At 41.9% G+C, this 13,144-nt stretch overlaps 2 protein-coding genes across 2 annotated transcripts, besides 10 other annotated features; both read left to right on the forward strand.

Annotated features, from left to right (window-relative positions):
- Positions 1–1,070: part of a mobile genetic element that runs on past the window's edge.
- Positions 1,071–1,105: a dispersed repeat.
- Positions 1,106–2,483: 1,378 nt separating this feature from the next.
- On the forward strand, positions 2,484–3,143 carry EKO05_0003200 (uncharacterized protein; the record flags this gene model as incomplete). The annotated part of the gene is made up of 1 exon (XM_038945241.1): positions 2,484–3,143. The coding sequence occupies one exon, from the start codon at positions 2,484–2,486 to the stop codon at positions 3,141–3,143; it is 660 nt and encodes a 219-aa protein (XP_038801761.1).
- A 1,472-nt stretch (positions 3,144–4,615) lies between these two features.
- Positions 4,616–4,789: a dispersed repeat.
- Positions 4,790–4,919: 130 nt separating this feature from the next.
- Positions 4,920–5,600: a mobile genetic element.
- Positions 5,601–6,407: a mobile genetic element.
- Positions 6,050–6,103: a tandem repeat.
- Positions 6,408–6,442: a mobile genetic element.
- Positions 6,443–6,636: 194 nt separating this feature from the next.
- Positions 6,637–9,335: a dispersed repeat.
- An 18-nt stretch (positions 9,336–9,353) lies between these two features.
- Positions 9,354–9,503: a dispersed repeat.
- Positions 9,504–9,506: 3 nt separating this feature from the next.
- Positions 9,507–9,896: a dispersed repeat.
- A 2,102-nt stretch (positions 9,897–11,998) lies between these two features.
- Positions 11,999–12,571, forward strand: EKO05_0003201 (uncharacterized protein; the record flags this gene model as incomplete). The annotated part of the gene is made up of 1 exon (XM_059636113.1): positions 11,999–12,571. One exon carries the CDS (start codon positions 11,999–12,001, stop codon positions 12,569–12,571), a length of 573 nt encoding a protein of 190 aa, XP_059492096.1.
- Between the last annotated feature and the right edge of the window lie 573 nt (positions 12,572–13,144).

The raw sequence follows: 13,144 nt of genomic DNA on the forward strand, positions 1-13,144 counted from the left end.
ATACGCCTTCTTTAGAGAGGTAAAACAGCCTATATCTAGTAGCTGTAAGAGGTGTAATAAGTATAGAGGCATATACAGTGTAATAATCTTTGCTTTCTTATAGTATTATTAGAAGTTAAGGGAGTTATAGCTCTTATAGCTATTAATAAGGAGTAGCTAGTACACTCCTTAGGTGCGCGTCTTTGTATAGGCATTAAAGTGCTTTAACTAGTCTAGACTAAGCTTGTTAGTAGTCTATCTGTTCTTAGAGACTCTAATAACCCAATTATAGGGCAGATTGTCCTCTTTGTACTAGGCAGAGAGGTAGTTGTAGCCTTTAAAGATAATAAATAGTAGAATAGCCTACCCTATGCTATTAATGCCCTGTATAACTGTTGTCTACTTACAGTTACTCTACTACACTACCTTTAGCTATCCTTAACACTCTAAGCCTATAATAACTACTTCTATTAATATCTAGCCTATTATAAAGCCTGTCTTATTAATATTGTATATATTATTGTCCTAGATACTATACTTAGCTTTAACATTTACTATAAGCCTAAACTAGCCCCTAATAATCTCTAGATCCTTACAGAGGGCTCTCTTGTAGTTATACTTGCAATTAAACCTTACTTTAAGGTTAGGGCAGCACTTAATAAACGTGTTAGGCTAGTTTATGCTAATATAGCCTATGTTATGCTTAGCACGTAAAGAATTAGCTATATTAGCTATAGCAGCTAGCTAAGAGGCAAATCCTTATGTATCTAGCTTAAGGATATACTTAGTAATTACGTCCTCCTTAGTCTAGTCTATAATCTGTTAAACTAGCGTATAATTAGCTTATGTAGGTTATCCTGTGTATTAAGTATATAGTGTGCTATAAGGTATGTTATATATAGCTACAGCGTGTTATAGGGTAAGAATTACGTCTTATTTAATTACCTAGAGCGCAAGCTATATTACAGCTTCTCTTAAGGGCGTAGATTAATGTTGTTGTTAAGGCATTGCGTGGTAAGGTGGAGGTTTAGTGTGGTCTTGGCAGAGTGATCCGCTCACCCGTTTGATCCGCTCACCTGTGGAGTACGTTATGCTAAATCTCTTCCGGCATTACTATTTAGTAATTACTATTTTACTAAGTAATTACTTAGTAAACCCCCATCCATGGTTTCCGTTGGAAATGGCCTGCGTTGGGTGGCAATTATTAATAGCATCAATCAAGTTTCAGACCAGATCCGCGCAATCTTCAGCTTCATTGAAACCTATTAGGCGCTTGAATACCGTCCACAAGCAGCACCAGCAGGCAGACTACTCTTTTGCAGCCATCAAAATCCCACACTTATGTTATCTCAATCTCAAGACGCATACAAATTGGCACTACATGGACGAAATAGCTCCAACGACGTCCACAACAGCTTCTCTACAAATCTCAAACACCAGGGCTACTTATCTATCACGTTATCTAAAATCTTCGTCTTATTAAGGCTTTTAAGACAGGAACGGTAAGACAGATTATTGCGCATATGGTGCAACGCTGGAGTGTAGACATTTAGCAGTTAATGCGTGGAATGGTGGATTAGGACAGAAGGGTATTATTATAAGCGCCTTTTTTTAAGGCTAATAATTGTTGAGTGCACGGACACGGCACTCTGGGCAAACGTTACAACATATAGCTATCTAGCGCAGTAAACACATATGTATGATTGCACCCTACCACAAGAACACACTTTCATTTTTACTACTATGAAGCGCAGCCTCTCCAACATTAATGGCAGCATCTTTAGCGAGAAACGTCGCTGCGTATTTTTACTGCTGCCCTCTAACCTATCTACGCAGACGCTCACGCCCACTAGACAAGACAAGCCCATTGGACAAGACAACCTCCAGCACGCCCCAGCGTTGATCCAGGAATGGCTCAACAACTGCATAGCGACGCCGCCGCCAGACATGTCAACCGCACCACCAACCCCACACAGCACGTTGGCAGCAACATTGCGCAGGCAAGGGCGTATCAACAAACGCCCAGCTTAAACGCCCAGCCCTAGCAAGAAGCCACTGCCGCAGACGTACCGCACGCGCAACATGTACCATGCTGGTGTCCTCATCAACTACCTGGCTGACCTTCCACCTGCCGTTAACAACGCGGTGCAGCAGATTCTTAGGCTGGTGTCGGTAGACGACCCTGTGCAGACCAACAATCCGCAGCTCACCAGGCTAGCAGCGACATTCCTGGCTGAATTGCGGCGCAACGCGCGCGAATGTCTGCTTAAGGGCGACTAGAAGGCCACCCTGAACATTCTGGTGCGCACCCTCGCAGACTCCACGCCAGCAACGCTGCGGACACACATGTTGGAGAAAGGTGAGCTTGCTTGGCGGTGCGCGATTAAGTGCTAACACACCTAGTCTGGAACGCAGACCTAAAGCCAACAGCAAATCTGGCGCCTGAAGAGCTGTAAGACAATGTTGAAGACACCAGCAGCGCACGTACTCCGTTGACCGCGTCAATGCAGTACAGCCTCTTCAACACTAACTCTAGCTCTTTCAACGGACCCATACCCTCCCTGCCGCCCAACTTATACTTAGTCACCTTAACCACCACCTTTAAGGCTGCAGACCCATACTACATCTCAACGCTGAAACCAGACATTACCGTTAGTCTGGCACACACCGCCTTTACATTGCGCCACCAGCAGCAGCTTATAGACTACCAGGCTGCTGGGTTTATACTGAGCGACCTACATGCGGCAGATATAGGCGTTTGCTTTCTATTCCTAGTTGTTGAGGCGAAGGGACTGAGCGTGAATGGCAGCCTTGTCAGCGCGCAGAACCAATCAGCCATCTGCAGCGCCTCCATGCTCCAGATCCTTAAAGACCTCAACTCCCAGACCCCAGCGCTGGATCCAGGACCTCTGTCATCCACAACGCCCGCTCTGTGCTTCTCTGTCGTTACCGAAGGCCCTGTTTATAAGCTGTGGGTGCACTTCCACCACAACAGCACAGTCTACATGGTCTTGCTGTGGTTATGGCGCACGACGCACACGCGTAGTGCAAATAAGCTAGTGCTTTTCCTTGTGCGAATCATGGACTGGGGAAGGAGTGCTTTCAGGGACAGCGTGGTGCAGAAGCTGGACAACATACCAGAACAGGTAAGGTCTAGGTTTTGAGATTGCGCGTAGACCTTGTCTGATTAATATCTTTGTCTAATATTATTGTTTAATATTGTTATAGTTAGTGGCATCTGTATAGCATAAAGATAAGTACTCTCTAGCTGCCTTACTTGTGTTACACATCCCCCCCACCATTCCTACAAATTTCGTAGCTATCTAGTTACTTTCTATTACTACACCCCCAGCCCTCCTCTCTCCTCCCTAACAATCTTTGTACGCTAATCTCCTTATATAGCTTTCAATCTGCACACACTTAATTCCAGTCTAGTCCTAGATGTAACAAATAGTGCTAATACTGCCTGCGCGTCTTTCTGTTGTGCTGCTAAACTCCGCGTGTAAAGAAAGCAGCTACCTTCTTAATTAGTAGTTGGATAGTTGAGTATTGAAATGCTGGAGATGGGAGATGGAAAATAGGAGATAGAGAATATACATAAACCTCTGTTCTTAGCTCGCTAGCTCTGCGCATAGCTATTCTTGGACTTTAAATGCTCTTTTACTTTAGACACTCTAAAACTTTAGATACTTTAGAATTTCTGCCTTACTATAACTACGACCCTGTAACTACAACCCTCTAACTACTACAACTAGTAGAGGCTTTAATTAGAGATTAGAGATAAAAGAGTTGCGATGGTGTATGTTGTAAGCGTGCTTTTTGCACTGCAATGGCCTGGTGATAGCCTGGTGATGGGATTAGAATAATTGTGGCTGCGCTAAGCTTAAGAGAGGAGGGTTGTCTGAGCGGAGGATATGATAAGCAATGAAGACATGCCTAAGCAGTTAGCTGTTATAACAAATTACGACATTGCAGGTGTTGATGTTGATGTTAATATAGTACATACGCACGCAGAAGGAGCAGTGGCTGGTTAATTGCGCAGTTAATAAGGGCTAGTGCATCTGTGCGTAAGCTTGTTAAGAACACCAAAGCAGATTTGTTGTTAAAGCCGTATTTCCAGCCGTCTGACTGTACTCGCATAAGAGCTCTCTTAGAGGCTTAAGCAGGCTAGCATGTTAATCTTCGCAGGTCAACTTACCTGCTACACCACCAGAGATAGCAAGATTAGCTACAGCCTTGCATATTAATGTTCGCAGATTAACTTATAAGCTACACCACTAGACACACTAATATTAGCTACAGCCTTGCACATCAATGTTCGCAGGTTAACTTACAAACTACACCACCAGACACACTAATATCAGCTACAGCCTTGCACATCAATGTTCGCAGGTTAACTTACAAGCTATACCACTAGACACACCAAGGTTAGGTACAGCCTCGCATATCAATGTTTGTAGGTTAACTTACAAGCTACACTACTAGACACACTAAGATTAGCTATAGCCTTGCATATTGATTTTTGCGCAGGCACTTACTTCCTATAATCATATTAATGAAACTAAAACACAAGTTGTACAGTTTCGTGATTACAAGCTAAATAGCTTTCGTTAGCTAGATCCTATCTCTGTCTTACTAGAGGGGATTAGGTGCTTTTCTGTGTTGTACTTACTAGATTTTAGCAGCCAACTAGGTCAGGTATAGCGGGTCGCTCACCCCTAACTGGCTCCAGTAGGACTTTGGACGAGATGAAAAATGAGGTTTGCAGCAGAGGGGTTTAGGTTAATTAAAGTACAGTAAATCTAGCATAACGTGTTTCACCACTAAGCGGTCACCACCACCGAGCGGTCACCCCTCACCAAAATCGTGACTATTACAGACTATTACCACTACACTACAACACTGCACTAATAATTACTCTAGCCTAATATACTATTTAGAAGCGTTACTATTATTTATATTTATAATTTCTGCTGTATAGGTACGCGTGTTATAGCTAGTCTTACTACAACGCCTACAGTGCCTCTCCCTGCGTACCCTCTTTACAGGCTGTTAAGCTGCCTCCCTACTACTATAGTCCTTCTTAGCTATTAAATCCTGTATATTACCTACTATAAGACTCTCCTCTGTTTAAATATACTTTCTTTTACAACTACACTATTCTGTTAGAGTAGCTATTACCTTATAAAAACTAGCTAGTTCCTGCACCTACAATACTAAATTATAACCTATAATAGCTATAACTTTTATAAGTAAATTAACAGCCTATAGAAGAGAAGAGACTAGTAATTCTCTATGCCTTTGTATGCGCTTATAACCTAGTGTTAATTACGCCTCTATCTCCTTTAGGGTAGCTAGCGTTTTTAACTCCTATAGGGTAGCCTCTAGTAGTAGAGGTGTTAGCGTGTAAAGCACCACATTAAGCTTTAATAGCACTTGCTCTAGGTTGTAGGGTACTAAACTAGAGCCTCTAAAGCTTGCTAGGATATTTTCCTTTGTAATTGCCTTATTAAAAGTAATACAAAAGGCTAGTAAGAATATCTCTTTCTTAACTTATGTAATAGAGTACCTTACCTAGCTATTAGTTTTAGTAGAGTACGCCTGCTTTAAAGGGGCAAAACAGCCTATATTAAGTGGCTGTAGTAGGTGTAATAAGTAAAAAGGCATACAGAGAGTAATAATCTTCTGTTCCTTATAGTACTTATAGAATTTATAGCTCTAGTAGCTCTTATAGCTGTCTATAATTAGCAGATAGTATATGTCTGCAGTACGCTCCTTTATATGCGCATTAAAGTGCTTTAGCTACTTTACACTAAGCTTATTTATTATCTAGCTATTAGCGCTAGTCTTAATTACCTAGTTATAAGGTAGTCCTGTATACTAGCTTAATATAAGGACCTTACTACTAAAGATAATAAAGGGTGGGATAGCCTACCTACTAGCGTAGATACCCTAGATAATTATAACCTAGTTACAATTACCTAGCTGTATCTTCTTAGGAATACTTTGCTTCTTAGAGCCTATAAAGACTATCTAAGCAGTAATTATGCCTATTATAAAGCTAGACTTATTAAAGTTATATATATCTTTATCTAGAATTCTATACTTCTCCTTTATATTTCTAACTAGCTTAAACTAGGGCTCTATAATGTATAGATCTTTCTTTAGGGCTTATTAATAATTATATAAGTAACTGTGTTAAAGCTTAACCTCCTTAGTACGCGTCCTAAACCTGTCTACCTAGTTCTTACTAACAGGTCCTTTACTGCGTGTAGTAAGGAGATTATTAGCTATTTCTTACACTATAGTCCTTATAGCGCCTATTTCTTATATATCTAGCTTAAGTATATATACTACTATTACCTCCTCCTCTATCTTATCTAGCTTGCTTAAGTTAGGTTAACAGTTATGTTAGGCGCGCTTTCTAGCGCGTTGTTGTACTAGCGTTATTTAAGGGATATTAAATGCTCTAGACACGTGTTTTGTAGTATTAGGAGGGGTAGCTTAGGTAGCCTGGATAGTAAGGTAGAGTGTGCCTTTGTTGTAGGTTAATTGCGCGTTGTGTTGTGGTGGCATTGTTGTAATAGTCTGTGATAGTCGCAATGTTGGTAAGGGGTAACCGCTTGGTGGTGGTGACCGCTCGGTGGTGAAATACGTTATTAGTAATTATCTTTTTATTTCAGATTTATTAGCAAACACATATATAATATAGACGCTAATTAACACCTTATAGTGTTTAGTTTTATAACCTAGTATCTCTAAACTACCTCTAATAACGCAATTACTACTGCCTGTGCTGCTGTTACTGTTGTTACCTAGCTAGATAAGAGTAAAGGTCTAAAGTAGCTATAGAGACTATCCTGCTAGTTTACTATCTTTAAAGCAATACTAAATGTATAGTTATCTAAGGCTAACAGTAGGATTAATAATAAGCTATTTTGCTTTTTTACTTAGTTTATAAAGGCAGAAATAAAGCAGCTAGCTATAAGTCTTAACCTACTACTTAAATATAGTAGTAATAAGAGATCTAGGTATCTGTTAGCATTAGTTTCTTTACTAGAGGAGGCCTTACTAGTGTTTTACTAGCGTGCTGCTTACCTGTTAGCCTTTAGCTATTTTATCTATGTATTTAGTAGGAGTTGTTTATAGCTTAGGGCTGTCTAGAATGGTGTTTTGCAGTACATCTAGGGTACGTAGGGTAGTTAGATTAAGTTAGATTTAAGTATAATAAAACAACTAACAATAGAGGCATGCTGTAAAGCTATTAGTAGCTTACTTATAACTGCTAACAACCTTATATTTAGCTTTGTTAATAGTATAGAGATTGTGGTTTACAGACCTATATTTGCAGATTAGTAACTGTACTACTCTAGTTACAAAAAGTAACACTTACTTATCTATATAGTAATTGTCTTACCTAACAGATTATTTAGTAGTTGCTTTACTAGCGTCCTATTATCTAGTAGAGACGTAACTACGTGTATTATACTTAACTTTAGCAGCTAACCTAGTTTATTAATAAGCTAGCTGCTACTAAACTAGTACTAATACGTGTATGGCAACGTAGCTTTTAGAAGCTAGGATTATGTGCTAGAACTGTATAAGGATGTTAATACAGAGTATTTAACACCTACGCAGAAGAAGATTAATTAGTAATTGTTAACTAAGCAGATAGTAGTTAAGTAGGGCTTTAGTAGGGTAAAACGAAACTTTAAAATACTCTAACTACGCACCTTAATAATTACTAGGTTATTACTAATTAGGATCTATATTCTAGTTTTCTTATTTCTATAGAATTAGTAGACCTACCTAAGGTAGATAAATTAGATTACGCAGTTATTTAGTATAAAGGTGCTATTGCTAAAGGAGTACGTAAGCAGTAAATTTAAGTTAAATTAGGAGTAGAGGTGTAGGATAGTAACAATTATAGAAATTTGGTATATTAGTGTTAAGTTTTACTATGTCTAATATACTTATAGGGCTTATAACGTGCTAAAAACAGTAGAAAACTATGCAAAGCTAATAGCTGTAAGCTGTCTACAGGCTATCTGTAGGTTAAGAGGAATATACCTTATAAGTAGGTCTATTTTATATAGCAAGCTTATATAAACACTAAAGGTTAAACCTAGCAGAATCTATAAAATTACCGAAAATTAGCTTAGTTTCGCAGGCTGCTGTAACTGCCCTACAGCGCTAGCGCTTACTACCGCCTAATCTGTATAGTGCTAAACTAAAAACAGCAATATGTAGACCCTACTAACGAATGTCTGTCTAGTAGCTTAAAATACTAAATTTATTAGATTATTAAGTATAATACCACGCTGCTGCCTATATACCTATCCTAACTACCTTAATTTACCTAATAGAGCTAAAATACGCTTTATTATCTTATCTATCTTCTTATAATATGTCTTATTACGCTCTTCTAGTACTATAAGACATTATACAGTCTCTTATTAAGATTCTTTAACAAATTACTAAAGGTTAGATCCCCTACCTATGCTAGTAGCAGTAGTAGCTAACTTAGCTGCCCTATCCTCTGTTGCTCTAGCTAAGGCTCTTATAGACTAACTTAAGGCTAGTACAGACTTATCCTTCTCTTACTATTACTTCTTCTTAGCACTTCTAAGCGTTAAACTACTTCTAATTAACTAGGAGGTAGTGCCTAACACAAAATGTACATTATCTAAATCCTTAAAGCTGTTACTATTACCCTTAATAACTCTAATCTTACTTAGTTTATTAGAGTAAGATTGTTCTAATGTTGTCTTTACAGTCTGCTTAGCAGTTTCCTACAGCATCTTTCTCTTCTTCTACTTTTCCTTATTTGCCTTGTGCTCTGCTATACACTACGCTAACCTCTCTCTTACAGTGTTAACATGCTCCTAGTAGCTACTACGCCTAATATTGCTCCTAGACATATTGTCTGCTGCTATCTCTATATCCTAATTGCGTAGTTAAGAGTCTATAAACTTTGTTTTAGCGTTAATTAATACCTCTTAGTATTTCTTAATAAACTAGTATTGTATAAATATGTTAAAGTTACTCTTCTTTTATAGATATAGATAGTAATAATATAAAGTTACTGCTAGCTCTATAATTACACGCTTTTCCTGTGTATTTATATACTTTAGACGCCTCTACCCTCTTATATCTTTATTACTGCTGCTATTAGGTCCTACACTACCTCTTCTTAGAGCTCTGTCTAACGTAGTTAAGTTAAGACTCTAATAAGAGATTTAAGTGTCTAGGCAATAAACCTGCGTGTAGGGGTTAGGAGGTAGGATAGATTAGTGCTAATATTAAGGGGTAGACCTTGTAGTAGACGTGGTAGTGTTACTAGCAGTTGCAACAACTGTTAGGCTCTTGGCCTTACTCTTAAGCCTCAGGCATGTGGATGCGTCCACCTCTGACCTGTAGGAAGCCTTAGGGCAAATAAGTACTGTTCTGGCCGCTGTCTCACTATCAAAGTGAGCATTGTTACCTTTTTGGCATGCTTGGCACGGTGGGCAGAGCCGTGGCCTTGACAACAACAACGCAATAGACACTAATAAGAGGTAGGGTAAGATAGTAACTTCTGTTGCAGAGGCCTTAACTTTAGAAGCCTGCTGCGCTACCTACGTAGTAGTACTAGGGCTTATTATTTAGGTATAGGGTTGTAAACTAGGTAGATCCTCTATCTTTTAGATCTAGTAATAAAATACACTATAGCAAAAAATCTAGTTTACTCTATAACTTTATAACTAGTTAGTTATAAACTAGTAGTTAACTGCTAAGAAAAGTTTTGAGTTTTCATCTAAACTAACGCTGAACAGCATGTCTAGCAGGCATTATTATTAGTGTTACGCCGCGCGTCTTGGTAAGCCACAGAAACAGTGATCTGTCACGGAAAAGTAAACTACCTAGTCCCCTCCATTCAGCCTCGCAAGTCTTTCAGCTCAACCCATGAATCATGCGCTCACCAGCGTTAGGATTGGGGAAGCACTAGAAGCTGTTTCGTCTCGGCCGTCTCATTTCCGGTGGCTTCGCGGCTTCTCTGTTCCGCCAGCCATGACAACAGGACGACTCGACGCTTCGAGGTTGCCCGCAGGAAGGCATTGATCACCAGTGCCGCACAGAGAAGATGCAAGCGCACTCCCCTATCATCTCGCCAAACTCCCATCGTTCTAGGCCGGCTCATCGCATGACCATCGTGTGATGCAGATGGCTGTGCCCCTTCGAAACCGCTATGCCGCTCTCCACTGCTAACGGCACGATAGGTGTGATTGGTGGAAATCGAGGCTTACAGATGCTACTAGGCACTTACAGCCCTTGCTCTATCCGTGCTTGGCGTGGTGTCAGGCTTTGTTTTACCGAGATTGTCCCCACTGGTTAAGTTTTGTTCCTGCCCAACCTCCTGAATAAGCGCTCTATTTTACATCGCGACCCCCACCTCCTTTGGCCCGGTCGTTACCATCGTTCGTTCGCTCGCACACCACACACTCGATTTGCGTGGTCTTTACCTATTGAAACCTCGTCCCCCCCCCCCCCCCTTCGACCGTTCACTTTGACCATTCACTTAGGTCCGTATTGGCCATACGCATCGCCTCCGAGCCGTTTTTGCCTGCCCGTAGCCTTGCGTAGTACACCGTTCTTTCTACGAGGTCATTCCGCACGGTGGTGTTGGCTCACAGGCCTCACCTGCTGGCCGTTTGTCTATTGTAGGGTGTTACTTTCGCAGACACTGGGAGCGTGGATTCGGCAGAGCAACCAGTTGGCGAGGCGGCGCCGTGCTGCTTCTGCGACAGAGTCAGAGCTACTTATTGCGACCGGCGTACACAAAGCTCGGGTGGGCGGGTATATCTTGCCACTTTGGTGGCAGAGGGCATTTCTCAAAGGTAAGTCAAGCTGGAATCAGTGGTTGGAAGCATTGACGAGCCTTGGTCTACGATATGACTTGCCCGAACCATCTTCCGAGAGAACGCTCCAAAAAACGCTCGGAAAAACGTCCCGATATAATACCCGCGTTGGTCTACTTCCAATCTGAAGCAGCTTCTTCAGCAGTACTAAGCACCCTGGAATGTGACATGGCCACCCGGGCTTCGAAGGAGCATATGGAGCTCACTTTCTTTCTTCGATTCTTACTTCTGGTTGCTGGAAACGACAAAGAACGAGTAATCTCCTTTCAGTATGACGCTTCTAATATTGCGGTTTCTCCTGCCGCAAACAAGGACTGGAACATGCCTCTCTTGGACTCGCAGCGACATCGGCTTGGTTGACAGGGGAACGCCAACATATAGACCTTGCACCTCACTACCAACGCTTTGTGTCACGTGTCGTGCTCCAAACCTCTCGGAAGCATGGCGCCTCCCCCTGAATTTATTGCGATGTCCCGCCAACTCGCAACACTTGCTTGAGCGGAGAAGGTTAGCACAGTATTCGATTACCAGTCCTTCCATCATGATAGATTGGCTTGCTTCGAATATTTTGTCCAAGGTCAACAAATGAACGCTTTCAGGAGTAGCACAGATACCAGAAATTACGAACCCGTAAATTGGTCTCTGATTAGTGGTGTCCAAGAGGTAGACGACGACTTGCCTTCGTACGAGTCTGTGCGAACGCATTGCAAGACCGGTGAGTCTCTATGCACGCAAAGGGAATACCTTTACTAATGTGTGTCACGCAGCTACGACAAAACTACCTTCAGAAGCCTCATTATCGGAACTTAAACTTTGACCTCCCACTCTGGTGTCTGAAGCTTCTACTACTGAGGATGTGACTGAGGTAACTACCACAGCGTTGTCACGAAGTCCTAAGCCTCTATCTTCCACCGTTCCCGACTTCTACGGCTTTCCCGATTTCAATGTCGACGCGTCCGACTTCCAGGTAATTGTTGCCAATGCTGTTAAGACAGTGCTGCCTGAAGTGTTACCGGCTATGCTCTGGAGCATCAAATTGGAAAATCTCTGGCACTCTGCATCGAGCAGAGTTCTGGATGATTTGAATCTTGATACGGCCAACTTCCGTGCTACTATCGTAAATGCGGTTGAGGCGGTACTTCCTAAAAGTCTTGCAAGCTGTCCCTTCGTTGGATACCATTTTGGAACCTCTTGCCCAGACCGCGTTAGACAAATTCTTTGATGCGGCGTTGTCTCGCGCCGATGATGAACTAGTTGAAAAAGGTGATGATTATAGGCTGGAACTTGAAGACAAACGCAATCAGAGTATCGAAGATATCGAAAAAGCGACTACAGATAAGCTGTATGAGCTCAGGAACACAGCAGAAAACATTCTGGATTCACTGGGAGAATCCGCTGACAAAATATTTGATGATATCTTTGAGAGGTTAGAAGGTCTAAACGGGATCAATGGACTTAAAGATGGAATAGGAGACTTGGCGAGAAGGGAGGAAGAGAAGTTGGAACAGCAGCACAAGAAGATGGTGCGACAAAGAAAAAAGCTCAAGAAAATAAAGCGGGAGATTAAGATCATGACGGACGGAATGCGAAATGAGAGAAGGAGGTCGCGAAAAGAGAGGCGCAAGCTGAGAAAGGAAAGATTGGCGAAGCCAAAGGTAGGTCTCACGTTTAGACGCTTGGACGCTGAAGCGTAGGAGCGAGGACCAAGATGAATACAGATCGACAACGACCAAACTAGGGTGTACCGCGGTAAATGTGGCTGTCATAGCCAAAGAGAACGCAAAGGCATCTACTTTGCATTGCTATGACAGCGGACAGTTCGATTCTACATAAATGAGGTTTACCCCTATGTTCGGTGGCGATCGGGAGGATAGCGACAAGGCCTGTGCGCGATCGCGTGCTTGCGAGCGCAATAGGGCGTTGGGCCACAGCTGCTTGGCTACGTTTGCGGCTTAAAGAAGGCATGGGAGGACGGGTTGTGGAAACGGGAACCTTGTGCTGACACAGAGCAAGCTATTAGATGGCTTGTGAGCGATAAAGGATGCATCTGGGTGTTGCAGAAGATTAACAAGCTTGTTAAAGCGCTCAGCGAGGGACAGGGGAGCACCTTTGCGCTGATTAAGGCAACGCTCTAAGGTGCAGTCTTGGTCTGGACAACAATTAGTTGCGGAAGTAGACGAGTTACGCGTGTCACGCTTCTAGAGTAAAAGTACAATGTCTAGTCACTGCTCCGTCTCTGCTGGGTGATTGCAGCGCGAAAGCTACAA

The sequence above is a fragment of the Ascochyta rabiei genome, chromosome 4 (assembly GCF_004011695.2).
Source record: "Ascochyta rabiei chromosome 4, complete sequence".
In the NCBI taxonomy this organism is placed as follows: domain Eukaryota; kingdom Fungi; phylum Ascomycota; class Dothideomycetes; order Pleosporales; family Didymellaceae; genus Ascochyta; species Ascochyta rabiei.